This window comes from Siphateles boraxobius, unplaced genomic scaffold (genome assembly GCF_051911475.1).
Source record: "Siphateles boraxobius isolate OS27281-9 unplaced genomic scaffold, OSU_SipBor_1 22, whole genome shotgun sequence".
Lineage (NCBI taxonomy): Eukaryota > Metazoa > Chordata > Actinopteri > Cypriniformes > Leuciscidae > Siphateles > Siphateles boraxobius.
The window spans coordinates 17,886,854-17,913,922 of record NW_027508833.1 but is presented as its reverse complement, the minus strand read 5'-3'; the positions used below and the strand labels follow the sequence as shown (position 1 = coordinate 17,913,922).

General features: G+C 35.5%; 1 protein-coding gene across 5 annotated transcripts in view; it reads right to left on the bottom strand.

The window, feature by feature from the left end:
- Positions 1–27,069, bottom strand: part of akap6 (A kinase (PRKA) anchor protein 6) — a 164,292-nt gene that overhangs the window by 125,016 nt on the left and 12,207 nt on the right. For 3 of the 5 annotated variants that reach the window (XM_077238906.1, XM_077238908.1, XM_077238907.1), the window contains exon 2: positions 21,423–21,802. In XM_077238906.1, the coding sequence (XP_077095021.1) occupies positions 21,423–21,758 (336 nt within the window). In that variant the 5' untranslated portion in view covers positions 21,759–21,802. Of the gene's footprint in view, positions 1–9,020; positions 9,319–21,422; positions 21,803–27,069 lie in introns of those variants that run through there. The other 2 variants (XM_077238909.1, XM_077238910.1) reach the window with 2 other exon arrangements.

The following is a 27,069-nucleotide window of genomic DNA, read 5'->3' as shown; positions in this document are numbered from 1 at the left end:
ACGAAAAACAGACTGCTCTCTGCTTAAGTAATCCGCATGAAATCTGCATCTCTCTCTGGCGCGTTAGGCAACTGTGAAGATCGCGAGTCAGCATCGTCAACTTCATCTTGAAGCCGACACACTGACACAGAAAAAACTTGTTTATTAATAAACAATTAAAATCTCTCCTTGCTTTATTTGACATATTCATAATCATTACTTATGCCGGTTCTTTGTGGCAGCTTTAAGATACTTTATTGGGAGCGCCACCCTTGTTACATGAACGCCTCATCACTGCATCACCACCGAAAATCTAAAAATCTAAAATCTAAATCTAAAATAAAAAATTATGATACGAACCGAATTGTAGGTTTGGTCTATCGTCACAGCCTTAGTAAGATGAGAAAGCAGGAGTTTAGTCGTTTGTCATGGTTGTAAAAAAACAATGGCTATCTGAACATCTTTGCAAAGCGCAAAGATGTCATGCCTTTTTCCAGGGGAGGGTCATGCCTTTTTTAACAATCATTTTGGAGGGTCATAGAAAAATTTATCACTGGCGAAGGGAGGGTCAAGTCTTTTTTGACTACAGATCTCAAAACTCTTCCGGTGGCCCCTTAAATAAATAACGAACAGTCCCTAAGATGATTTCATTGAAATTGGAAAAAGGTACTTAAAGGTGCATTGTGTCATATTTAGGAGGATCTGTTGACAGAAATGTAATATAACATAATATAACAGAAGTATTTCTGTTCATAACTTAACTATGTGTTAATAATCAACCGTTATGTTTTTATTACCTTAGAACGAGCCATTTCTACGTACATACACCGCGGGTCCCCTTACATTGAAATAGCCATTTTGTGCTGACATGTTTCTACAGTAGCCCTAAATGGACAAACGCGTTTCGTCACTATGTTGTTCTTCGTGCAAAGAAGCTAGCTAAAGTCAGAGGTGGGCTGTCAGGGACATCAGGGCCTTCTCTGCTGGCCCTGTCAGAATCTAAAATATAATATAACATAATATAATATAATATAATATAATATAATATAATATAATATATAATATGTAAAATATATATATTTTTCATTTTTACGATTATATTTCCATAAAGAATATGGTTATTTTTTGTGAGGCTGAGCTGGATTTTCCATATGGTCATCTAAACGCACCACAGCTCCGTGGACCAGCACTAGAAGTATAGCTACCTTCCGTTGAAGCTGCCATTTCCCATTTGATCATAACTTTGACTGACGTGTATCATTAGCCAATCAAATTTCGATGCGCAGTGAAAGAACGCCCTCAGGGCCCAGCGATATGTCGGCGCTAGCCCCTGCTGATGTCATCAACCGTTTGAAATGTTGGCGGGTTGTGAGCAATGTCAGTGAACTGAGCTATGGCCGCTGCCTTCACACCTCTTACAGTGCAGCTGACAACACTGTGAGGGGTGTTAGTAAGCTTGTTACCCTCGCAGTGCTGTCAGCTGTCCCCTGTTCTCTCTCCCTCACATGCATGCACGCACGCACACAGACACACACACAGTATCATTCACACAGGAAGTGCAGTGAGGAACGGGATGAGGAACCAAAGTGCAGTGAGGAACCACGTTCACGTCTGTCTGTTTAATGCTGGAGCCAGCAGACTTGTTCAACATGTTGACGTTAAAGGCCCTGTTGGGACCAAGTTTTTGTAAATGTTTTGTAAAAGAATAAGAGTAAGTTTTGTCGCTATGCAAGCATTTTCATCGACTAGCTTATTAATAAAAAAAGTTACGTTTTATTAATTATTTTTTATGTATAAATATTGTAATCAGTTTTAAATACATTTTAATCATTTTAAATAAATGCACAAAATTATTTTCAACTATCTGGTTGTGTGTTTCATATTATTTTTAAATCCATGTTATATACACTTTTAAACTATAAGTCCTTAGCTAAACTATGAGTTTAATGTAATTGGTGGCTAAGAGCCGTTTGTTAAACAGAGAAGAAGACCTATTATAAATACAAGCTGTATACAATAATATTAGGCACAGTAGCTTCTTTTCATTTCTTTTTTACCAAGAACTTTATTGAACAATGTGAAAAACCATAAATGGCCCGGTACAAAATAGGGATGTCATGATATTCGATCATTTAGAAGACGCATAAAGCTTGCCACAAAGAACCCGCAAATATAGCCTAATCATTATGAATGTGTCAAATATAACAAGGAGACATTTTATTTGTTTCTTAATAAATAGTGTTTTCTGTGACGATGCTGACTCGTGCACCTTCGCAGTATTGTGAAGGTGCCTATAGAAATGCACACTTCATACGGATTATATACAGAGTTGTCTGTTTCTTTTCGCTTTGAATTTTTTTGTTTAAAAGTAGACATTTCAAGCTTAGATATATTTCTGAGTTTCTGTTCATTTATTAGACAAGCTCCAGTTCACGTGGGATGCAAGTTATATCGCGTCGGCGCCTCCATGTCCTGATTATAGGCTGCTATATTTGCTTCTTATTTATTAAATCCAGGCAATTGGTTAAAACATTGATTAAAATTAAGATACAATTTATACAAAACGAAATTCACTTTAAAGAAGGGCTTTATACAAAACAAAACTTAATAAAGCGGTCAAAATGATGTCTCTTGATATTACGCATGATTAGGCTACTCATACTGGCTGATAGGCTGATCACTTTTCATATAATCAACATAGATGAAATGGAAAAAATAACATATTATTTAAACATAAATATGAAACTAACTTTACTTTAATGGCTACAACACGTAGGCCTACAGTACAGAGAAATGTAATGTAATGAAATTAAATGAAATGTAAAGGGGGGGCGGGGTTTTGAATAATAATCAAATTATTGCAAGCGATCGTCGAATATTATTTTTGCTTGAAATGCCCATCCCTACAAAATACGAAATGTCTTAATCAGACAAAATACAAGCATCATAGCATAAGAAAGAAATGTAAATAAAGAAGTAAAATAAAAATACATAAAAGTTGGCCTAAATAATAAATAAAGAAATAAAAGAGGCTCAGTAGCTTCTGAAGCAGGAACACAAGCATGTAGTCGCAGTTGTTGTTGATGTTAGGCAACTGATTTAGCATGTCTGACTAGTCGACAGGTGGGGTGATGACATCATCGTTTCACAAAATATGTTTTTTGGGGGGGGGTTGTGCGTTACTGAAGGCCCTGACTGAAACCCCACGGTAGGCTACTGTTTTGGAGGCTCAGACTTTTTAGCCTAAAGTCAGTGAATAAAACACTGACACAATGATGAACAAGTAACAATAATATTTGCAACAACATATCGTTTTACTGAATAATTAAGTAAACATAATTTCTTAATTTATCTTGGTAAAGAAACCTTATTGTTTAACTGGCTACTCTCTGCTGTCTCCAGACGACGACGACATCTTTTCCTGTGTCGGCCACAGTAACTTTTGTTGGTTGCAATTCGCAACCTCGCCACTAGATGCCGCTAAAAATCACACACTGCACCTTTAAGTAGTTCCTTGCAACATGTGGTTCATCTGATGTGAAAGTCACAGCAGTGAAGAGCACATTTGCAGCCGTGGGTCACTGGGTCTAGGGGGCTTTCTTCTACTGTCACTGTGGTTCAAATCATAAATCAAGCAGCCAGGGGGTGATATTAAAAGGATAGTTTCAGAAGTAACTAATTTTAGAAGGTGAGATCACAAAACAGAATAAGATTTGGTTAAACTACACAGCAACTGCACACTTACAGTGACCCCAAAAAATACTTGGTCTCTCAAGTCTCAACTAAATAATGCCTGAATGTCACTGCGTAAGATAACAGATGCATGATAAGTCAGATGCCAATTAACATTTTTCCCCTCAAGTAACGCAATTAGATTTGCATTTTTAAAAGTGTACACCTTAAAATAGGCTACTGTTTGACGCCACTGTATGTGGTTGGATCATGTCATGTTCCCTTCCCCCAGCCTGTCAGTCGGAAGGGCGGCTCAGCTGCTAGGAAACTCGGACAGTTGCCTCATCTCATCCAAATTTAAACACACTGTCATTTATAAAAACTTTTATTTCTGAGGGCAAAATAGGACATTTCATTTTTAAATATTTTGCCACTTTGACATCACTAGCCAGGTTTCCATCCAAGGGTTTTTTGTGAAAAAAGGTTTAGTGCATCAAAATGTTTACCGATATAGTTGATGGAAATGCCAATTATCGATATTTTTTTGCAAATGTCAACACAATCCTTTTCCGTTTAACTTTAGCGCATAAATTCTATGTCGATACTTTAATTGTCGCGAAAAACTAGTTTGGAAACACTTTTTGTCGAGAAAAGGGGCTTTAACGCAAATAAATGTGGTGTCACATGATATTTTCATCACGTGCAAGATGCAGTCGTCACAACAAAAACCATGGCCGGTTGTTTTACTAACCCCGAAAGTTGCCAGCTTGTACAGGGCAATGGCAATCCGCTTTAGTGTCGAAACCGGTGGTCGGTGGCAGTGGCGTAACTTTGCTTTGAAAAGTGGTGGACACCGCACAACTCGTTTTGCTATTTGTTTATTTAATAACCGACTTTACTTGGGGACTCTTTCGTTTTGAATTGTTCTGTTTACAAGTAGAAATTTCAAGCTTTCTATATATTTCCCAGGTCTGTGCAAGTAGGCCTACATTATACGCTGAGTTTCGGTTCATTTATGGGACGAGAGTCCAGTTCACGCGCCAGCGCCTCCGTGATATTTTATTTAACCTTTATTTAACCAGGAGAGTCAGCAGTAGTTCAAACACATAGGTACAGACAAATAACACAGAAGACTAAAGCTAACATTTCATATAAGCATTTAAAATAATGTTTACAGTCTAAGAGCATTTATCCTACATTAAGGCATCTGCCTCTAAGTCTTTCATTTTGGATTTAAAAGCATTTAGCGAGATTAACTCAATGAGTTTCAAGTCCTTTTGCAAAGTAACCTATTTCATGCTGAAGGTGAAGAATACAGAAATGCCTTCTTTCCCATTTCCGTACGGACCTTGATGATCTCTTTTCTACTATATTTACTTCTTATTTATTGCAATTGGTTGATGAAACATTGATTAAAATTAAGATACAATTAATAAAAAACGAAATTCACTTTAAAGAAAGGCTTTGTGCTTTCTGTTTGAGGTCTCTTTGAAAGTTTTAAAGTCGCTTTCAGAGCGGTCATGTCCGTAACAGAGAACTGTCACGTCCGTAACATTGTTTTTTTCCTCATAAATGCGAACACGAAAAATTAAATAAAAATAATATTTTATGTTCTATGGAGGCTGACCATTCTTCATCGGGTTAGTATTAGGCTACTTTTGTTTAGCGCAGTATAATTCATAGAATTACAAACAAATATTTTGCCACCTAAAAGTTAAAGGTTTTCTGTGTCATGTCTCATGTGTATTTCTCTCATATTAAATATAAAACGCATGTGTAGACTGATACTTTTCTAATGTCTGGACTCCTTTATTAAGGGAGTATGGATATATAAACAGACGTTTCAGTATTAAATGCATTTTCTGAGAATTTATATTTCAAGTTTTGACTGCAAATGTCACGTCCATAGCGCTGGAATTGCCCAATTTTAAAGAATTTATCCTCAACCATTTTTTTTGTGTAGTGTAATATCGAGCCTGGCAAAAAGTTGCAAAAAAAAAAAAAAACTTTCTGTAAAGTGTCTCCACAACTTCCTCCCAAAACGCCTTATTGTGTGGTCTCTCCCAAACCCTTGGGCTTCGTTGCATTTAAAGGGTAGTTACTTCGAGCCCTATCAGATGAGCAACTGCTTCATTCTGCCATCGTCTTCTGATATTTCGGACACTTGCAATTATTTGTGAAACTGAAATGACAGTAAGCTGGCAAATTTCAATTAACTGCCTGAATACTCTCTCCATTTTTTTTTTGTTTGTTTGTTTTTGGTTTGTTTGTTTGGTGTTGGGGGTGCTGACTAGAACCTCAAAAGGTGGAATTTGCGATAAAAAAAAAATGTAGGCCTATGGAAACGGCTCAAGGGCACTTTTTTTGCGATACACCAAAACATATGCGACAAATCGCTTTCGGCATTCGTGACGTCATCACGCACACAATCTTATCGGTAAAAGGCCAATTGAATGGAAACAGTCTGGAGACGGAAATTTTCGTAATGTTTTTTTTCGCATATTCACTTTGTCGATAACATAACAGCGCAAAAAGTGGATGGAAACGAGGCTATTGACACTGCGTCAATAATCAAATAAAAAGTCATTCTTAAAATAAGTATTTGGACACTTTTACACCCTTTAGTCACACTTAAAAGTATCAGAATTTCATTGCATTAAATACAAAATATCAACCAAAGTGGCAACTGCAAACAAATGAAGCCACTTTTTGTTTTTACACCAATGTGGTGTTGTAATAAATTCTATTAAGAATAAACATGTTCTGGTGATGCATTTTTGTACATTTTGAACAATATATTTTGAGACTGCACTTTGTGAAATGTGTGTTTGTGGTATGTCTTTTTTAAATAAAAGCCCTTAGTTTTGATATTCTGTTATATAACACAAGACCTGCACGGTTAACCGTTAAAAGATCGCGATCTCGATTCAAACACTCATCTGATCTAATTTCTAAATGACAGCGACTCGGCTGTGTCTATTAAACCACTGACAAATACGATCAAAGCTAACATTCAAATCTGTGTTCACGCTGTAGCTGCGCCAGAGAAAGCAGTTGTCATGAATAGGTATGAAACAGTTTATTTTCAGAGTCTTTTCAACCACACGGTATCATTATTTCTAATACAAATATTCAAATTATCACAGAAGTACTGATAAGTACGGATAAAAGTTTATAGTTCGGATATAAATACTGATGTCTAAAGTAAATTGACGCATCAGATATAAAGATTGTATCAATTACATTGTTACACCAGTAGGTGACGACAAATGACTGTTAAAACATTTATTTGTCATTGAATCGTTCAAGAGATTTGTTAAAAAAAAAAGCTGAAGTGAAGTATTTATGAGTTGAATTAATTCAAACGGACTTCTTTGTTTAGTTGTCAATTCAGAATCGTGATCTCTATTTGAAACAAAGAATCATGATTCTCTTTAAATTCTCAATTTAATCATGCAGCTCTATATAATACAAATACATTTTTAATCGTGGCTTAATTGTGAAGTATCCAAATACTTCTAGGCATCACTTCTTCTTTTTTCAGTATTTTGCCCAAAACCTGTGCAAGTGTCAGAACCTAAAAAGCACTGAGACAATCAAGACAAGGGTGAAAGAGAATCTAGTTCACAGGAGCATTCATGGGGCACGGCAGACATGCCAAAACAACTGCAGCTCGTTGTCAACACAGCAACACCAGAGTTGCAGCATCTTTGATACGGTGCCGTCCACTCCCTAAAATAACACGGCACCGCTGAATGTAGGTCAGACATGTAGCAGGTCCCACACACTCCTGCCTCGTTGGCTCAAAAACAAACAGTAGAGTACAAGCTGACCATATTACAGTACACAGAACGCTCACAGATCATCTGCAGCACACATACTGTAATACAGATTATCATCTTCACTTCTTACAGAACATATGAACCTTTTGGTCTAGTTATGTCTTAGTTATGTCAAAATGAGGTGCAGTGAAAACATTTTATAAAACACAAATAGTAAAATAAGAATAATCACATTACATTATAAGAAGTGCATCAAAAATATCCAAATATCTAATTTATGAGATACTTAGAGGATTAAGTGGTTGAACTATTGAAGTTTGAAAATTAAATGGCTGTTGAACAAAACAAATGCATTTACACTGAGCTTAAAACATATAAGAGTTTATTCTGAATCGTATCTAGCATGTTTGACTCTCTAATGAGATCCTACTTGATTCAAATGATTCTAATTGATTCTCAATGGCCAATTTCAGCATTATAAAGGCCACAAAAGTGTTCAATTGATCATCGTCTCAATTTCTTACATAGCTGTGCAGGTTTCATGTCTCGCATATATCATTCCGTGGTGTCTTTTTTCCTCACACATTACAATAATTTAAGCTCAAATCAATATTTTATGTCTATTTCACCGTTACAAAATAAACCTTTCAGGATGCTATAAGACCCTGGTCCCCAAGTCTGGATTTATTTTTTATATACTGACATGTGCATGTACATTGATGTTCAAATGTTTGGCGTCAGTACTTTTTTTTTATATATATATATAAATTATTCAGCAAGAATGCATTAAATTGATCAAAAGTGACAGTAAAGACATGTATAATGTTACAAAATATTTCTATTTCAAACAAATGTTGTTCCTTTGAACAAGAATTATGAATAAACTAATCATATCATGGTTTGCAAAAAACAATATTAAGCAGCACAACTGTTGTCAACATAATTGATAATAATAAGAAATGTGTCTTGAGCTACAAATCAGCATATTAGAATGATTTCTGAATGATCATGTGACACTGAAGACTGGAGTAATGATACTGTAAATACAGCTTTGCATCACAGAAATAAATGACATTTACACAGATGTTTGAATGCAAGCTTACCATGATATTAACAAGGTACTCTGTGAAGCTAAAAAATACCATGGTACTTTTGGGGATTTTTTGTTATCAGTGGAGATAAAGGCCAGTGAAAGTGACAGAGAAAGGGTGTATACAGGGGCCACAGCTGCCCTCTCAACACCATGTGATCTCAGATGACACGAGGAGCACATTGAAACATACAAACACTCCCACGTAAATTAACTTCCATTCAAAGCCTCTTCCTTTTCCAAATGCAAAATAATGCAAACATTTCCCTACAAAATATGCCAATCCAACTTAATTCTCATCTTTTTCATTCAAAAATGTGCAAGAAATCCACAACCACACCAAACACAAAGCCAGCATAATCAATTATCCACAACAGAAAACGCAGCCGCTCAACTTCACATCCGAACAAGATTTCAAACAATCTCAGCAATGTCAAGCTGTCAGAGACTTCCTGTTAGAAGCATACTTGAGCGTGTCAGTTGATCCGTCCTCTTACCTGCGCACCGGCTGAGGTAAAACACGATGAATGAAAGAGAATGAAGATTCGTTTAGTGTGCTCGGCGCGGCATGCGTGTCAGATCTGATGTCAGATGTGACAGCTATGAGTGCTCGTGCTGTTTGATATGTTGTCGTTCTCTCTCTGTATCACTTCCTCACTCACTTCACTGGCCCATTTTTCCATTCTGTCTTTCTCTCTGGAGGTCTCTCTGTCTCACCACACCGAGGGGCTATTTTGGGACTTGACCTCTCCCTCCCTCCAGCAGCCCTCGTGCTGGCCTCACTTTGTCTGCCCCACCGGCATGGGCAGCTGCTACGGGGGGTATTACACAGGGGTCTGAGGGGTAACTGGAGACGCTAAGGTCACAGCACACACACAGGCTTCCACATTAGCACTATCAACAAGGCTAGAACACTACATTTTACAGTAGAATACAGCCTACATGTGCAAAGGGGCAAGATTTTGTTTTATTTATGGCTTTGTTAAGGATTTACACAAAAATTTAGTCATTTGGCTTGCTTGGTTTGAGATTTAATATTCAGCAAAATAATTGATTTGACTGCACTGACTGAATCAACATTAAATTGCATTAAGCTGAAATAGTGGCACTATTATCTTGCTACAGCTGCTTTACAGCAGAATTTGAATTTCTCATATTTTATAAAGTTGACATCATTAAACTTCTTAAAACTGCTGCTTTGAGAGCATTTCTATGGTTTAAAGAGCTTTAAAAATAAAGGTGACTTGACTATAACACTTCAATTCACTTCATTGATATGGATCAAGTGTCTATCACAGCAGATTTCAAGCAAATGCACCACAAACATGAACATTTGCATTTTCAACCTATGAATTTGAAACACTGAATATGATTTAAATAAAAAACTTGCAATAGATTATTTGGGAAACAAGCTCCTTGATGTAAAAACAGAGTATGCTGTACCGACACACAATTCCCTTACAAGATAATGTAAAAAAACGGTTTTAAATGGTTTTAAAACGTTACCATGAATGTAATACCATGGTTTTTTCATATAAATATACAATTATGTTACTCATACACTGCAGTTTAAAGGTTTGATGTCAATAAGATTTTTTTTTTTTGACAAAGAAATTAATACTTTTATTCTGTGAGGATGTATTACGGTAAATTGTTTAAAGTGGCAGTAAAAGACATTCAAAACAATTCTAAAGATTTCTATTTCAAACAAATGCTGTTCTTTTGGACTTTCTATTCATCAAAAAAATACTTCAATAAATGTATTATGGTTTCCACAAAACTATTAAGCAGCACAGCTGTTTTCAATGTTTCTTGATCATCAAATCAGCATATCAGATTGATTTCTGAAAGATCATGTGACACTGAAGACTAATGTAATGATGATGCAAATTCAGCTTTGATCACAGGAATAAATTACAGTTTAAATTCAAATAGAAAAGTAATTTTGAATTGTAATAATATTTCACAATATTACTGTTTTTACTGCATTTCTGATCAAATAAATGCGGCCTTGATGAGCAAAAGAAACTTCTTTCTAGACATGTGCCGGTATTCGGTAATGCGATAAATCGCGGTAATGAATATGCACGATATTGTTATCGCGGGGACTTCGAAATACCGTGAAAAATAATAGATCCGAATTTAGATTTTTAGAATGCGCATCAGCTTATTTTCCATCAACCGCTTAAAAAACAATGCGTATATGCTGCGCAAAACACATGTGCACTTTGATGTAAACAATCCCCACATCACATGTATAAGCACTGTGTGCATGCAGTGCGCACTCTAGTCTAATGTAAACAATCCTCACATGGAGAAGAAGCACGGCGGAAGGAGGAACGCTGCCGACTATTTATCCCCCGCATGGCTGCCAACTCTCACGCATTCAGCTTGAGACTCACGCAATTGACACTTTCACACGGTCTCGCGCCACACATCCATTTTCTCACCCAGAGAAAAATCGCGGAGCAAAGAGGACACTGACACCGACAGACTAGACAGAGCAGGTTACTTTTGATATGAAAAAAATATCAGCTCTCAGGTTTTATAATGAAATTCAGACAATAAATACTGTTTTGGTGCTTGTAAATGTGACGTGACAGATCGCGCGCCTCAGATCAAGCACAGATCATCTGTTACTTTTTATTAAAGAAACAGTACAACCCACCGAAAGGTACGTACTTTCGATCAATCAGTGTTTTTCAACCACGGAAAGAGGTCAATAACACTGCAGGAGAACAATTATGTCACAGAACGTTACATTTACCTCAGGAAAGCCATTTAATGTTAGTTGACTATAAGAAAATAGCTATAGAGAGGAGTATTTTGCTAAATATGTGCACTATATTATTTTAATATATGTTTACTTGTCATTATATAATTGTTATTATAATGAAAATTACGGCATATTACATTTTTATATTTATATTATTATTATATTTATATTGTATGCATTATATTTAATTTCTCTCTGTATGTTTACAGCATTATGTGAGATATATTTTTTCTTGAGAAACATTTAAATGCAGGCTATCTACTGTAGCCTACCTAATATTTATCCAAATGAGTCAATATTGAATCAAGATTGAAATTAAATCCAAGAATTTAATTGAAATCATGAAAATTGTGTTAAGCAATAATACAAACAGTAGCCTCAGTAACCATGTAAACATTATAACATGTTGTCACTAAAAAATAAAATTAATGTTTTGACAATCACAATTACACATTGTGATGCAAGTTTTTTTTTAGATACCCCCAATCCGTCTGTTTCTCTTGTGCAATTAAAATATCGTGATAATACCGTATACCGTGATAAAAGCTCAATCAATTAATCGCAGCATGAAAATTTGATACCGGCACATGCCTACTTCTTTCAAAAACATGTTTTTTTAAATCTTACTGACACCAAGTTTTTTAAACATGGTATAGGTCAAAGTATAATGGTATCACCATTTAATGCTACAAAAGTAGCATGGTTCCACTACAATACAAAAACAGAATATCACTTCAGGGGCCATTCAATAGCTAATAAAAAGTTGTCTTAATTAAAAGGGTTAGTTCATCCGAAAATGTACTCACTCTCATGTTGTTCCAAACCTCTATGAGTTTCTTTCTTCTGTTGAACACAAAAGAAAATATTCTGAGGAATGTTGGTAACCAAACAGTTTATGGTGGCCATTGACTTCCATAGTAGGCCTATTTTTTTTTCTTACTATGGAAGTCAATGGCTACCGTCAACTGTCTGGTTGGAACAATGCAGGTTTGGAACAACTTGAGGGTGAGCAAGTAATGACAACATTTTCATTTTTAGGTGAACTATCCCTATAACTAACAAACAGACCTGTATTTACATTCTGCCAGCTAGATTGAATCATGGCAAATAGTGATAAACGGAGCTGGGAGTAATACAATCAAAGGATTCCATGAACAAGCATGCATAAAACAATAAATGTGCAGAACTTGTATGGACCAGAATAATAGAAATAATGGGGGAAAAAAACTCTTCAGTGTTTTCAGTTTCACAAAGTTTGAGTCCTGTAGCACATTTTCAAAATCACACTGTACACTATTCTCTCTCTGTAGAGGAGACTGAATTCTCTGAATTCACTACATCACTAAGATTACATCACTCGAAATAACTGGATAAAAATACAGACGTGAGAAACGTGTGTGTGTGTGTGTGTGTGTGTGTGTGTGTGTGTGTGTGTGTGTGTGTGTGTGTGTGTGTGTGTGTGTGTGTGTGTGTGTGTGTGTGTGTGTGTGTGTGTGTGTGTGTGTGTGTGTGTGTGAATCACATCACTGTGTCCTGACCATGCTATTAGTGCAGATGCATGTGTGCTTTATTATTAGTGTGTGTGAGTGTGTGTGCGAATCCTTCTCATACTGTACATCTGATCTGTGGAATAAGGGTGTGTCTGCATTACTGGTGTGCTGCAGACATTGTTCTGTGGGCTGATCTCATCTGGGAATGTGGACATCACAGCTGATCTACTGCCAGTCTCCACATACTACACACAACTGCTACTGCAAAACCCACAGAACTACTTCTGTATGATCTATCTATCGATCTATCTATCGATCTATGACGGTTCTCTCATGATTGCATGTTAGTGGTGCCCTCCATTGGTCAACAAATTGTCAAGCAGTGACACCAATGTTCTTAAAAAGGCTACTTTATATAAAACAAAATTTTATAGTTTTATTTATATTCTGTATTTATATTATCTTGATGTTTAAAAAAAAATTTAATGTTATTTGAAAACTTAATTTCCAGATATACTAAATGTCTAAACAACTTAAATCCATTAAACCTTGAATGTTTTATTCGAGTGTAAATGATTCTGTCACGGTTTGGGTTTTGTGTCTTGTGTCTTGTTCCTTGTTCTTGTATGTCATGTGATTCCCTGTTTGCCATGCGTCTTATCAATTGTTCCCAGGTGTTTCTTATTAGCCACGCCCCCTTGTTATCTTGTTTGCCTGTGTATTTAAGCCCTGTGTCTAGTTCAGTCTTTGTGAGTTCTTGATGTTGTTAATGTTTGCTGTCTCTTTGTTTCTGTCTGAGGTTCCTGTTCTGAGTTTTCCCTGGATTACCTTTTTGTATTATTCTTATTAAAAGTGCTTGCTATTGGATCCACTCTTCGTCCTTGCCTCTACGTTACAGATTCATTGTATTTTCATTTATCAAATATTTAATGTATTATTTGTAATATAGTCTTAATTCCTGCAACCGACAAGTGAACAAATGGGTGTTCATAATTAAATTACTATGAACTAGACTTATACACTACCATTCAAAAGTTTAGAGTCGGTAAGATTTAGGCAGCAATTATTTTTTAGGATTCTTTGAACAGAAAAGTTTAAATAGAAATCTTGTGTTACATTATCCCTGCCTCTATTGTCACGGTCTTTACTTTTGAGTATTAATTATTGACTTTTTAATCTAATAATAATTAATTTCTTTTATATATATATATATATATACACACACATATATATACACACGCATACATACACACACATTTTTTTAACCCAGACTTTAGAATGGTACATCATCTCCACAAGATGGCACTATTTGCTTACAAGTCAAAGTCCACATATAGCATTTAAACACCATGCTACTAGTTGCTGAATAACTGGTGTTTTAAGAGGAAGAGACATGTGACTGTAGATGGAAAAGATTTTTCAGTCATCTGCAATTGCCTCAAAATTATATATTTAAAAGATGCATCCGTTTCCTCCTGAAAGCTTGTCCAATATATTTCCCAGCATTCATTTAACACACTCAAAGCTCCATTCTGAGAGAAGTTCTGGAGTCAATGCAAACATGATGAAGAGTCAGAGGTCTCAGAATGAAGCTCACAGGAGGACTGAGTGTGAGTCACTAGTGTAGGAGTATCAGTCCGTGCTGAGCTCTGTGGCCTCTCATGGAGAAACAGATGTGTGCTGCACGGACTGACTCATTGTCTGCTGATACTGAACACAAAGACTTCAGTCACCCCCTCAGAATAACCCTGAATTCAGCAAGAAACACACACAGAATTCTTCACTACAACAATGCATCAACAGAAACTCCACAAAAGAAGGAGAAAAAGGTGCTTAACCAACCAAAGAAAAGGAGCAGGCAGCAATCAAAATGTCATACTGGAAAAAGAATGTGCAAGACTTAATATAAAATCTATAAAACATATTCAGTTGTATTCAATCATTAACTTGGCTTCTTCTCCATCAAACATCAAGAAATTAATGTATAATGGTGAAAAATAAATTAAGCTTTCGGCTTGTTCATCCATCTTAAAGGTTTTTTCTTTTGATTGAAAAACGTTTCTGTCAATTATGACACTTTTTATTTACTGAGTATATATATATATATATATATATATATATATATATATATTACAATTAGCATTTATAATTACATATAATAACTTTATATAATATATAAATTATATATAATTTCATTTATACTATTTATTGTTAATCATTAAAAATTATTACATTTATAATATACATTAATCAATTATAAATACACGTTATATTGTCCATCCATTCATTCTCCACACGTCTTGTCATATGTAGGGTCACAGGAAATTATAATTATGTAATTATAGAATTTATAATTCTTACATAATTTAAAATGATTGTGTACTTATTTATCAAGTGTGCATACATGGGTCTAATTCTTCAATAAAAGTCTCTTTACAGAGCTTCATTACATTGTGACAGGTTCCTAAAACAAGCAGTGATGAAATGTGGCTTTCAAACTGACTGAAACAATCAGGGATCTTGTCTCAGAAATATCTTCAAATTGACAGTTGCTACACAGCCAAAAATCAACATACTATAAACAACAACTATACTTTACAACTATAAAGATTTAACTATGGACTATGAAGGAAAAGCTCCTCGAGACAGACACACACACGGTTTATTAAGAGGAAAGGCAGCTTCTCAGACTGGCTGTAACTAACACCTAAAACCTAGCAGCATGTTATTTAACAACAAATAGCAGCATGTAATGATAGAGGAAAAAGAGAAAACCAGCAGGTCACGTTCCAGAGATGGTGACATAAGTTCAGTTAAAGGAGAGATTCCTGTAACACATTAATAATGCAGTCTCCACTGAGAGAAACAATGACGCAGCCGGTTTCCTTTTTACTTTCACTTATTTAAAGCTAAAGTGTATTGCTTTTTGAGGTTAAAACACTTTCTTCCATCTCGGTTTCAAAACATAAATTGAATGGCACTCATCTGTTTAAGCAGATCCACAGGCTGTCTGATTCTCCCTCATGAAAGACATCGAGAGGGTAAACGTCTAATTAAAGACAGCTGAGCACGCTGTTCTGAAGATGAAATGAGAACACAACTGAAAAACAGTGATGTTACAGAAATGGTGTTATGTAATGGTTTCTTGATTCATCTGAAACCGGAGCAGAGGGATTCAGCTGTGAGAGAAACACTGAAACTCTCACTATAATCGCATCATCATCACTGTCAAACACTTGATGTGGAATGTTGTTACTATAGTGAATTAGACCGGGGTTTCCAAACTAGGGATCTCAAATTGATCAAAGAAAATAATTACTAAAAACATTTAAACATTTACATAAAACATTCAAAAACATATTAAAAAAATATTTAACAAAAAAAAAAAAAAAAAAAAAAAAAAATTTTTTAAAAGATGTCACCATTAACCAACATCATAGTGCAGTAAACATACGTATGTTGTTCATTTTTGAAATATTGACTTAAAAATCTCAGTGAGTAGGCTACTAATAATAATAATAATGTTTATTTTTTATAGCGCCTTTCAAGAACCCAAGGTCGCTTCGCAAAATAATACAAACAGTTGACAGACAAAGAGACAAGCGATCTGCTTATTATAACAATCAAACAAGCAGAAAGGCAGATGGAGACAACAAATAACTACAAATAATTAACATGAGAAATGATAGAATCAGAGAAAACATAAATTTCGATAAAGTAAACATGTAACAAATACTGAAAAAGTGGAAGACAGAAGTATAGAGGAAAATGATGATTTACTGAGCATGGTAGAGGAGTTTTAAGTTGAGATTTGAATGTCTGGAGGTTAGGGGTTCCACAAAGATTAGGGGGGAAGCTTATTCCATAGCTTAGGGCCTATAACACAAAACCCCTACTACCCACAGTAGAGAGTTTATACTTGGGTACGACAAGCAAATTGTCATTGCTAGATTTAAGGGTCTGGGCAGGAACATATTGTTGCACTAATTCAGCAAGGTATTGGGGTGGGGGGCCATGACAGGCTTTATAAACTAAGACTAAAAGTTTAAACTGGATTGACCACAGGAAGCCAGTGAAGTTGGTAAAGGATGGGAGTGATATGTGCAGATTTTTTATTATATGTAAGGGCTCGAGCAGCAGAGATTTGCACCATTTGAAGGCGATGTATAGCTTTGGTGGGTAAGCCGCTATATAAGGAGTTACAGTAGTCCAATATGAAGGTTATAAACGCGTGGATAACAGTTTCTGCAGTTAAGAGAGGGACGTATATGAACAATATTCTCATTATAATATGACTAATAGGTTGAATAAGTAAAGGCAAAGGGGTTTTTAGAAGGTATGTTGGAATAGGATCAAGTGTACAGGAAGTAGAATTAGATTTGATAATGATTTGTTCAACCATAGATGTATTTGTGAGTAAAAAAGTGTCGAGCGGACGACCTATCAGATATGGAGTTGAATAGGAAGAGGCAGTTGGAGAAAAAGCTTGATAAATGTTATCAATTTTTTGTAGGAAAAATGACTGAAAACTTTCACAGAGATCAACAGAGCCAGTAATAGCTACAGATGATGGTTTGACCAGTTTGTTTATCTCAGAGAAAAGAGCTTTAGGTGTGCACTTGGTCAGAATGCGCAATGTTAAGTGATTCTTTATATTTCCTTACTGAATCTGAAAAAGCCATGGCATGGACAAGAAGAGAAGATTTTTTGTAAAGTCTTTCAAGACGCCTACATTTTGTTTTCATAACTCTAAGCTCAGGGGTGAAATCAAGGAGAGGAATAGGTAGACGGGACAGTTCTAGTTATTAATGTAGCAAGATCATCCAAAACATTACAAATAGACTCCTCATAGGTTGGAACTATCTCACCAGGACTCAGGAGGTTGAGTGAGGAAGGAAGAGCAGAAACAGTAATAGTAGCAGAGAAATTAAAGTTCAAGATCTCAGGTTACGGTAAGATATAGTAGTTTTAGGTTTTACAAGAGGAAGTGAGAAGTCGAAGACAATTGGTTTATGATCAGAGATGCCCAAATCATGACACTGAGAATGCACATTGTCAATACCAACAGTACAAAGCAACAACTTCTGCCACTAAGTTGAGGTTTTGTCAGATAACTATACCCAGGAGGGGTTAAAAGTTTCAGTTCAATGAAATCATCAGGCGTTTGCCAGGTTTTAGTCAGAAATAGTAAATCCACGTTTCTCTCAGTTGTAATTTCAGCAGTGTACCCCTGCCAGTCAAGGAAGGAGTGCTCAAAAAGAGTGATGGGAAACATGCGTTGACGAGTAGACTGGATCTCTGGTTTGAGGGTCCTGGTGTGATGAGTCACCTCGTTACTATGGTAACGCTTCGATCTCTGCGACCAGATCACAGGTATCGATCGAGAGGAGTTGCAATCATAAAACCAGTGACGTTTAGCAGACCGATGGATATAACATGTACGACGTGCAATTCCGAGGGTAGTACACCAATTAAATATAGAGGTTTCCAGTGGGAAGGGACGATTTAGGTTATACAGTTGCAATGAGGTATAATGAAAATCCATACCGAGAATGAGAAGCAAAACGAGCCCAACAAAAAACTAGGGCCAGCAGTCTCAATGCAGGAGAGTTATTATTAGCAAAAGACATCTCCTTGCACAGTTTAAGACACACTCACAGAAAGCAGTATGGCCAGCCTAAACAACACCACATTAGCCAAATCCAGCTGACGTTAGGTGTGACAAAACAGCTCGCCAAACAAGTCGAAACTTGCTTACCGGTTGCGTCAAATGTTATGGGACCCACGGATATGCAGCGGTTGAGGGCTCGTGGGAAACAGTAAAGTGAGGCCACAGCACTCTACGTTAACCAGGCCCGAAGAAGCAGAACCGCAAAGAAACACTACTCAATGAACAAGAGGAAACTTACCCACCGAGAGTGCAGAGTGGTAAAGCCAAGACAGTGGGCCGAGGCCTCGTGGGGATTTCACAAAGTGAGACGCTGAACTATTTTAAAAATTTTTTTCCAAAAATGTCAGAGGGACTTCAGAGAATGTGATGCTTAAGTCCCAATATCACATAGCAGTTCAAGATGCTTCACTCAAACATCCTTCAAATACTTCAAATAAAAGTGGTGCAAAAGTTTCAACAAAAGTTAAAACAATTACTAAAGAAAATAATCAAATTAAATCTCATTACTTATAGGCAGGGGCGGCATTTGGCGGGGGCAAAAACTACCAAGTACTGTACAACAACTCCCCCTGCCCCCATATATTTCTACTGGAAGCATAGGCTGTAGAATTATTAATTGATTTATATACATTGCATGTGCAGCGCTTTAATAAAAGCCGAGTTCCATCCGAACTGAACTAGGACCAATTATCTGAGCAATATCACTGAATCTGTTTTTATTTTTATTTTGCATGAGTGACGAGCCGCTCCTATCGTGATGTCAAAGATAAAATGTGTGACCCATTTGCGTTCTATCGAGAATTTTCTACTTTAAAATATGGAGAAAAAGTCTAAAATTACATAAAACAGCCACATAAACTAAAAAGACTGATGAAAAGAGAAGAAAACTAATTATATCAAAATAAATTAAAAAGCATTTTAAACTACTCATGACCACTCTTACTGGAATTTATTACGTTTTATTCTAACAGTGGTACATTTTGAATAACTTCTTGTAGAATTTATAATAGATCTATTAAGGGAATAGATTTATTAAGAACGGTGACATATTGTAGCTAAAGTTTCTAAAAGTCTAGGCGGCTATTTTTCATAACCAAACAAAGGAAAAAAAATTTACTGAACATGGTAATGATGAGACAAAAATGGTTCTACCTGCAATTAAAGCCTTATTGTTACAAACACTTTTTGTTACAAGAACTATGTTACTTTTTCATAAGAGCAAGTCAAAATCAAGAGCTTTAAAGTCTAGATGTTCTTTACTTATTGACCAAACAATCAGTTTTCCTCATGTGTAAAAGGTGTTCTGTTCTAATAATAGCTGATATTAGGAAAAACTTGGCCTATGGATTATCCAAGAGATGACGTAGCAGAAATTATGATTAACTGTTAAGGAGTAGGAAATAAACAATTAAATATATAAAAAATCTATAATATAAGAAAAAGTCAAGTTATATTGACTTCCCATGGCACTCTAAAGTAGAATATTCTGTCAAACTGATAGGGTTCCAGGTTCTTAAATAATATAAAATACATCATATGTCCTATGTAAACTAGTAACTAGTAGTTAACTAGGCTATTACTATAATGCAGTTATGTTATTAACCAACTTTGCATGTGGATATGTAAGATACCACAAAAGATAACACAATCAATAAATAAGCCTCAATCTCCCAACGGAGCATGCTCTGGGTCCCCGCTAAAAAGGTTCCAGCAACCAAATGTTCAACCCTTTCTCATAGGGATAAGAAGTGAGGAAAATATGACAAAATAAAGTTTAAAAAAAGAATTTATTTCATGCAATCTCAGACGGGCCTATTATTAGCCAGAAAAGCATATAACAATCTTTCCTAAAATGAGAGCTTCAGCTTACCTGGGGAAAATAAATGCATGCAGTGTGACTCCATATTTACACATGCCCATCAATGCAACGCCTAGCTGAAAAAAACATCCAGCAAGCTGTGCTCTTAACAAAAAGAGAGTTTGAGTCGAGTAGAGAAATCTGATAAGACCTCTGGTGTGATTGATCCACAACCCAAAGATCCATTAATGCCATTCTGTTTATAGGCGATCCCTCCATCACAAGACCTCTAAGATGGACTGCTGTAGTGCTGTTATTGATCCAACTAAAAGACTGGATTTTAGGCATAGTATTTCCTCATTTATATGTATTCAGGGTCCAAAACTGATGTTTGTACCACCACACAAATGGCCAGTAAATTTAGAAAAGAATATCTAATATAGAATAGCAAATATTTCTTACTGGCCAATTTGTACTCTCATTTGGTGCTCAGTGAGTGTCAATCGTGGTCCTTGTATGCATTAATGTGTTCAAACAAACAAAATACACACTAGGAGTGTGAGAAGGGCCTGTATACACAGCTGCTTCAATAAATAAATGCATATACATGAAATAATGATTTGAGCTGACATTGTAGATTTACTTTGAGCTTCTGCTACAAAAAACAAAAGAGAAAAAACTTTTTTTAAGCTCTTTGTTTCTAATCAGATCGTTGTTCTTTGTCTCAGTGATGTGTTCAGGTTTTTTTTTTTTTTTTGCTGAGCTTCTGGGTATGTATCAAAGTTTTAATGCTCATCCTTAAAAACTGAATACTGAAGTACTCAGGCCAATTTTACCACTGTTCATACTATTTTGAGTTACAAGATGGCACCAATTATCTTGGGTGAAAAGAGAGAGACCGAGATATGATACAGTAATGTTCAAAGGTTCAGGTCAGCAATACATTTTTATACATGTAGCAAATTAGCTCTAAAGAAATATTAATAATCAATCATAACTTGTTATGGAGCGGTCAAAAGACTTTTGCTCACAAATAAATGTCAATTTCACTGCCCAGGTAATACAGAGAATGAGTAAACATTGTTAATTTAAATACATCACCGACATTGTAACAATACAAAGCGGGTTGAAAATCAACGAAGTTACAATTTAAGCCACTCTTACCTTGAGTTGTACCAGGTGCACATCCACGTGTCTATTGATGCTGTCTTGCTGCACAGAGTGTGTGAGATCTCTGACTCTCTCTGTCGTGGTCCTTAGCCAGGTCTCTATCTCCGGCAGGTGGAGAACCACCTTCCAGTCGGCCCCTGTGTGGAGAGGAGGAGGTTTTTGGTACCTGCGGTAGGGATCTTGTTTCTGGGTCGGCCCATCCCTGCTAACGCTGGGCCCACACAGGTCCGGATCATCGTGTTTATCGAGGCCGGGCTCCAGGGTGGGAGTTACAGAGGTTATCATAGGGGAGGAAGCCTCGCTGGCCATCGGTGATACTGGAACGTTCATGGTGAAACACAGCGTGATCCTGAGGACGGGGCCTTTTGGTTTAGCTGTGAGAGGAAGAGATCAAAAATACAAGTAGTAAGAGCGCAAAACAGCCATAAATATTAAAAGAGCTGCCAGATTTTGTTAAATATGGAAAGCCAGAGGTAATTTGGGATGCAAATCTAATGTTGGTCAATGTCACGGATGACAGCATGTAAATTGTCTCTCATACACATAGCAAAGCATTTAAAAGAAATTTTAAAAGCATTTAAAAGACAGGCATTTCTCATCTTGGGGAATATTTTCCATTTTGAAGGAAAAAAGGCATTGCTACATGGATAAAACGCTAATCACAGACAAAACACACTGCAAAGTTGGTTCAGGGAACATTTTAAACCCTACAGAATTCATACGTGAGCTGGCAGAACTATATTCTGACATCCTCTAGTTCGCACTGCAGGAGATCATTTTATTAGACAAATGATTAGTCATCAATTATATCATCTATTTTACCAGAAGAGTAAATGACTACATTTTAGCTGATATACACATTTAAAAGTTGCATCTGTCGTTTAGACTACACTAGCATATAGAAGACCGAGTCACAAAACTCTAAAATATTGATGTCATTGGGAATTGAAATTCATGTAACAAAAATCCTTTAAGATGCTTTCAAGCATCATCACAATCTCTTTAATCCCGGATCAACTATTTTATATCACGTACATTGAGGATTATGTGCATATTGCCATGTCAGCACTAACGGGTATTTTCATGATAACATACAATGACAAACAATAATCAAACTATAAACAGTATTTTTGATATTTGGTCATATTAAGGTATATTAAGGTGATCAATACAAAGTCTTTTAAGTGTTGTTATCATTAACTGAAACTTGTACAAATCATTTTCGATAATGCAAATAAAGCTAAAATTAATTGCAATATAAATAGTAAATAGAAAAACTTAAACATAACTTATTTTATTTCAGGTAGTTGCCAAGGCAACATTTCTCATTTTTGGTACTACAATTACTAAAACTGGAATGAAAGTAAATTAAAGCTAAATGGAAATTGTAAAAACTAATTAAAATGATAAAAGCACAAAACAAAACTACTACAACTAAAATGAAAATATTAAAATAAAAGCTAATTCAAAATATTAATAAATGTTATTTTATTATTCAAAAAATAATAGGCTACTAAAACACTAAACCAATTAAAATGATCTATTAAAGAACTTTGTTAAAAAAAAACTTTGCCTAGGACAACTACAAACCTATGTAGATATTTAGAATTGGGCTGAACTGCTTTATTATTAAACTTTATGAAACTTTGGTTAGGCATTATTATTATTATATTATCATCTCAGTTGTATTTAGAATTTAGCAGATCTTTATTAAGACTGATTAAGTCATCAGCTGTAAGCCATTGATATTACAATAATAAACCACTTTAAACTAAAACTAAATGTTCCTGTAACTCAAAGTCGTTTGACTCCCAGAGAATTCATGAACTAATAGAATGCAATGGATAAAAATCTTAAATATGTAAATGTAAAATAAGGATATCCTTTTAATTATTGGAATAACCCAACAAAGCCCTTATTTCACTTTTAACCATGACTCAACAGTATATAAAAGACAGAATACGTGGATACCACAATGGCTACTGAAACATGGCCACTATGCCCAAGAATAATGCAAAATGAGGTCATACACAGCGTCATTATATCAGTAGCTGAGGTCATTTCCACCCCACACAAAGAAATCTGTGATGGTAATGAAGATGATGCTGAACCGGAACAACCGACGATCATTATGAGGTCGTCTCACCGGCATTAACCAGAATTGAATATCTAGGCCACTGCAACAGGGAGGTCAACGATTGGAAATCAATATCTTGAACGATCCAGTCAGATGTACGTCTGTTTAATATGCTGCTTCAGCACAGAGCGTTTCCCTTCCACCAACAGCATCACAGCAGTCAGATGAATTATTCAACTCATATGACTTCCTGGCATTTACAGCTAATCTGCATGTACTGTTTGTTAAAACACAGATGAAGCCATTCAAACTAATTCATGAGATGACATTCAACATGAAAGGGCAGAGAGAATCATTTCAGATGTGTTTGCAAACACATAGGAGTTACAATGACAATGCATCAGGGAAACATACAAACAAGTGTTCACACAGGATTACAAAGGCCTAACAGTTGATTAGCATATCACATCCATGCATAATATATTCAAAACATGACATACACACACATACACGCACTAAATCATATCTCATTGCAAAAACTGATCCGATTACACTATCAAGATCTCAGTATGTTTTCAAGTTTGTTAGTTAACATTTTTACATAAGACTAGGAACACATTGATTTGTAAGTATAAAGAGATGTTGATGACATCAATGTTCACCACATTAAAAGGTAATCCATGAAAAATGTCCTACTGTAATGTACACCAAAATAAAGCTGGAGAAGGGCAGAATCTGTGTTATACATTATGCCTTTATTGTGTATTTTAGGAGTTTTTTTAAGGGTGACGATGTCAGATTTAGTCGTGAACTTTACATGATTAGTTTATTTCCAATCTGTTAAGGATATAAGGAGAGAGAATGTGAACACAAGCTCACTACATTATCAAAATTTAAAGAAATAATGAAACATCAAGAACAAGATAAAGCAATGCAGAAGCACACAGATAAAACCACCAATTGATGTTATTTGAAATAAAGATGATCTTGATCTATGTGTCACTCTCTCTGCTTTATTTTCACACTGGAAAAGCGTCATTGCAAATAAACAATAAACAGCAGATGGAATAATACAAGGCAAAATGAACTTTTATGTGCTGCAGTCCAAGAGCCAAATGCTTTACTTAATAATACCATGCACTCAATAAACCAGCCATTAGTTCTGCTGACTGCACAAAATCCCCTGAAACGAGCACGCAGCCTCTGTTAGAACTCAAAATGGGTCGATCTCCTGCTTAAATAGAGTTTCACAGCACAATTTGACTCATAAGAAATTATAATGAAGTACACAAATGCAGCTGCATCTGAGAAAAATGGTCACGTTTTACATTACAGTGAACATTTAAGAGCTGAGCAGCACTAATGAACTATATACACTTTGTGGAATTATGATAAATTGTAACATTGTGATTGCTCATAATTGTGTGTGTATATATATATATATATATATATATATATATATATGTAGTATATTGATTGTTATTTTAATTCTATAATTCAAATTGTCACTCACCACTAGCTGATGGATATTACTGAAAAAGTTGCCCTGAAAAAGAAAATACATCTCTGACAGCACTTGAAAGTGTTTAGGAAAACTATTTGAAAACAGACATTATTTTTGTAAATTATGAAAGAAATCAGTATTCATTTTAATAATTCTAACATAAAAATTGACAAATTAATGTTTATTAAAATGTAAAAATAAAGAGACAACTGCTCATTACATGATAAAAACAATAAAATAGTAATACATCCTTTTTAAATGCAAATTTGTAAATGGCTTTTTTTTTAACAAAACAAAAAAAGCATTTGGCAGTTTGCTTTTCTTTGGTTTTTATACGTTTCTTCATCCATTTGTCAATAGAGTTTAACAAATTGCTATTGGGCAGGTCACCTGTGGGGTCAACCAATCAGTTTTTGACTCAATTTTACAAGCCACATCATCTCCAAATTGCCACTCAAGTAGATATAGATATAGATATAAAACATTAATTAAATAAACAATTTTACATTTCTCTGTTAATTGTCCATTTCAAAAAGTGATTCATTTATTTCCATTTTTATTTATCTGAATTTAAATTGATTACTGAATTATTAAATAGATAACTGATTCCTTAATTTTATTTTATATATAAGTGTCACTCCTAGACCTCCATAAACATTGTCATAAAAACATGAATAAGCCTAATCTGGCTTTTTTTTCTTATATCAATAGCTGTGAGCTCTTAGAATCAATAGAGACGTGTAGACTGGGAGTGAATGATGGTCGTGTGGGTGAGTTCAGTCTCAGTAATCCCTTAACACCCACATTAAACGCTCTAACTGCATTTAAAACCTATTTCCAGTCAGGCTGTGATTCACTATGACTGGCATCGTTTGAGTTATAGTGTGGCCGTTTCCATATGACACCCCATTTACAATGAGAGAGAGCAACGCAACACAACTACCCGTATGAGATTAAATGGAGAGCAAAATGACTTTTTTTTAAGCGTCTTTTAAGAATAATTGACCCAAAAATCTAAATGTCATTGCAAACCAAAATTAACTGCTTTTTTCCAGCTTCAAAAAGTTAAGAAAAGTCAAAATTTTAGGTTGACAGACACATGACTGTTACATACGTGTGATTTGCATAATGATAAAAAGAGTTAAAGGATTAGTTCGCCTCAAAATGAAAATTTCCTAATAATTTACTCACCCCAATGCCATCCAAGATATACTTGTCTTTCTTTCCTCAGTGGAAGAGAGAATACGTTTTTTGAGGAAAACATTTTTGGATTTTTCTTCGAATAATGGACTTCAATGACAACCACTGTTTTGAAGTCCAAATCAAATGCTGTGCAAGATCGCAGCTGAGAAGAGGGTCTAGTTTAGCGAAACGATAGGTCATTTTCAAAAAAAAAAAAAAAAAAATATATATATATATATATATATATACACTTTTTAACTACAATTGTGCGGATTGAGCTGATCTGCAACGTGCCGGGAACTACGTCATCACGTTGAAAGGTCACTTTCAATGTCGCCGGCGCCAGCGGAAGTACCGTAAAAAATTATTTTTTAAATTCGTTTTGCTAGATAAGACTTTCTTCATCAGCTGCGATCGCGCACAGCCGTTTCAAGCACTTCAAAGTCCTTTGAAACTGCATTGATTTGGACTTCAAAACAGTGGTTGTCATTGAAGTTTATTATTCGAAGAAAAATCCAGAAATGTTTTCCTCAAAAAACTTAATTTCTCTTCCACTGAGGAAAGAAAGACATGGATATCTTGGATGGCATTGGTGATTCGTAAATGACACTTGGCATCAGGACGCAAGAATCAATCACTTCATCTCATATAGTGTGTCTGTCATAGTGGATGACAACTGACGCTGCGTCTGCGACGCTTTACGATGTCACGACAGAAAGACTAGTCCCATTTTTTTTCGGTCCTCCACGACAGGTTTCATCACCTCTGTGACGTTGATCAATAGGAGCACAGAAGCTCTTCTGTACACAGCTTTCAAGCATTGCTAAAGGAAAGAAAGATGATGGTATTGGTGATGCTAGGTGGAATTATGCAATGGA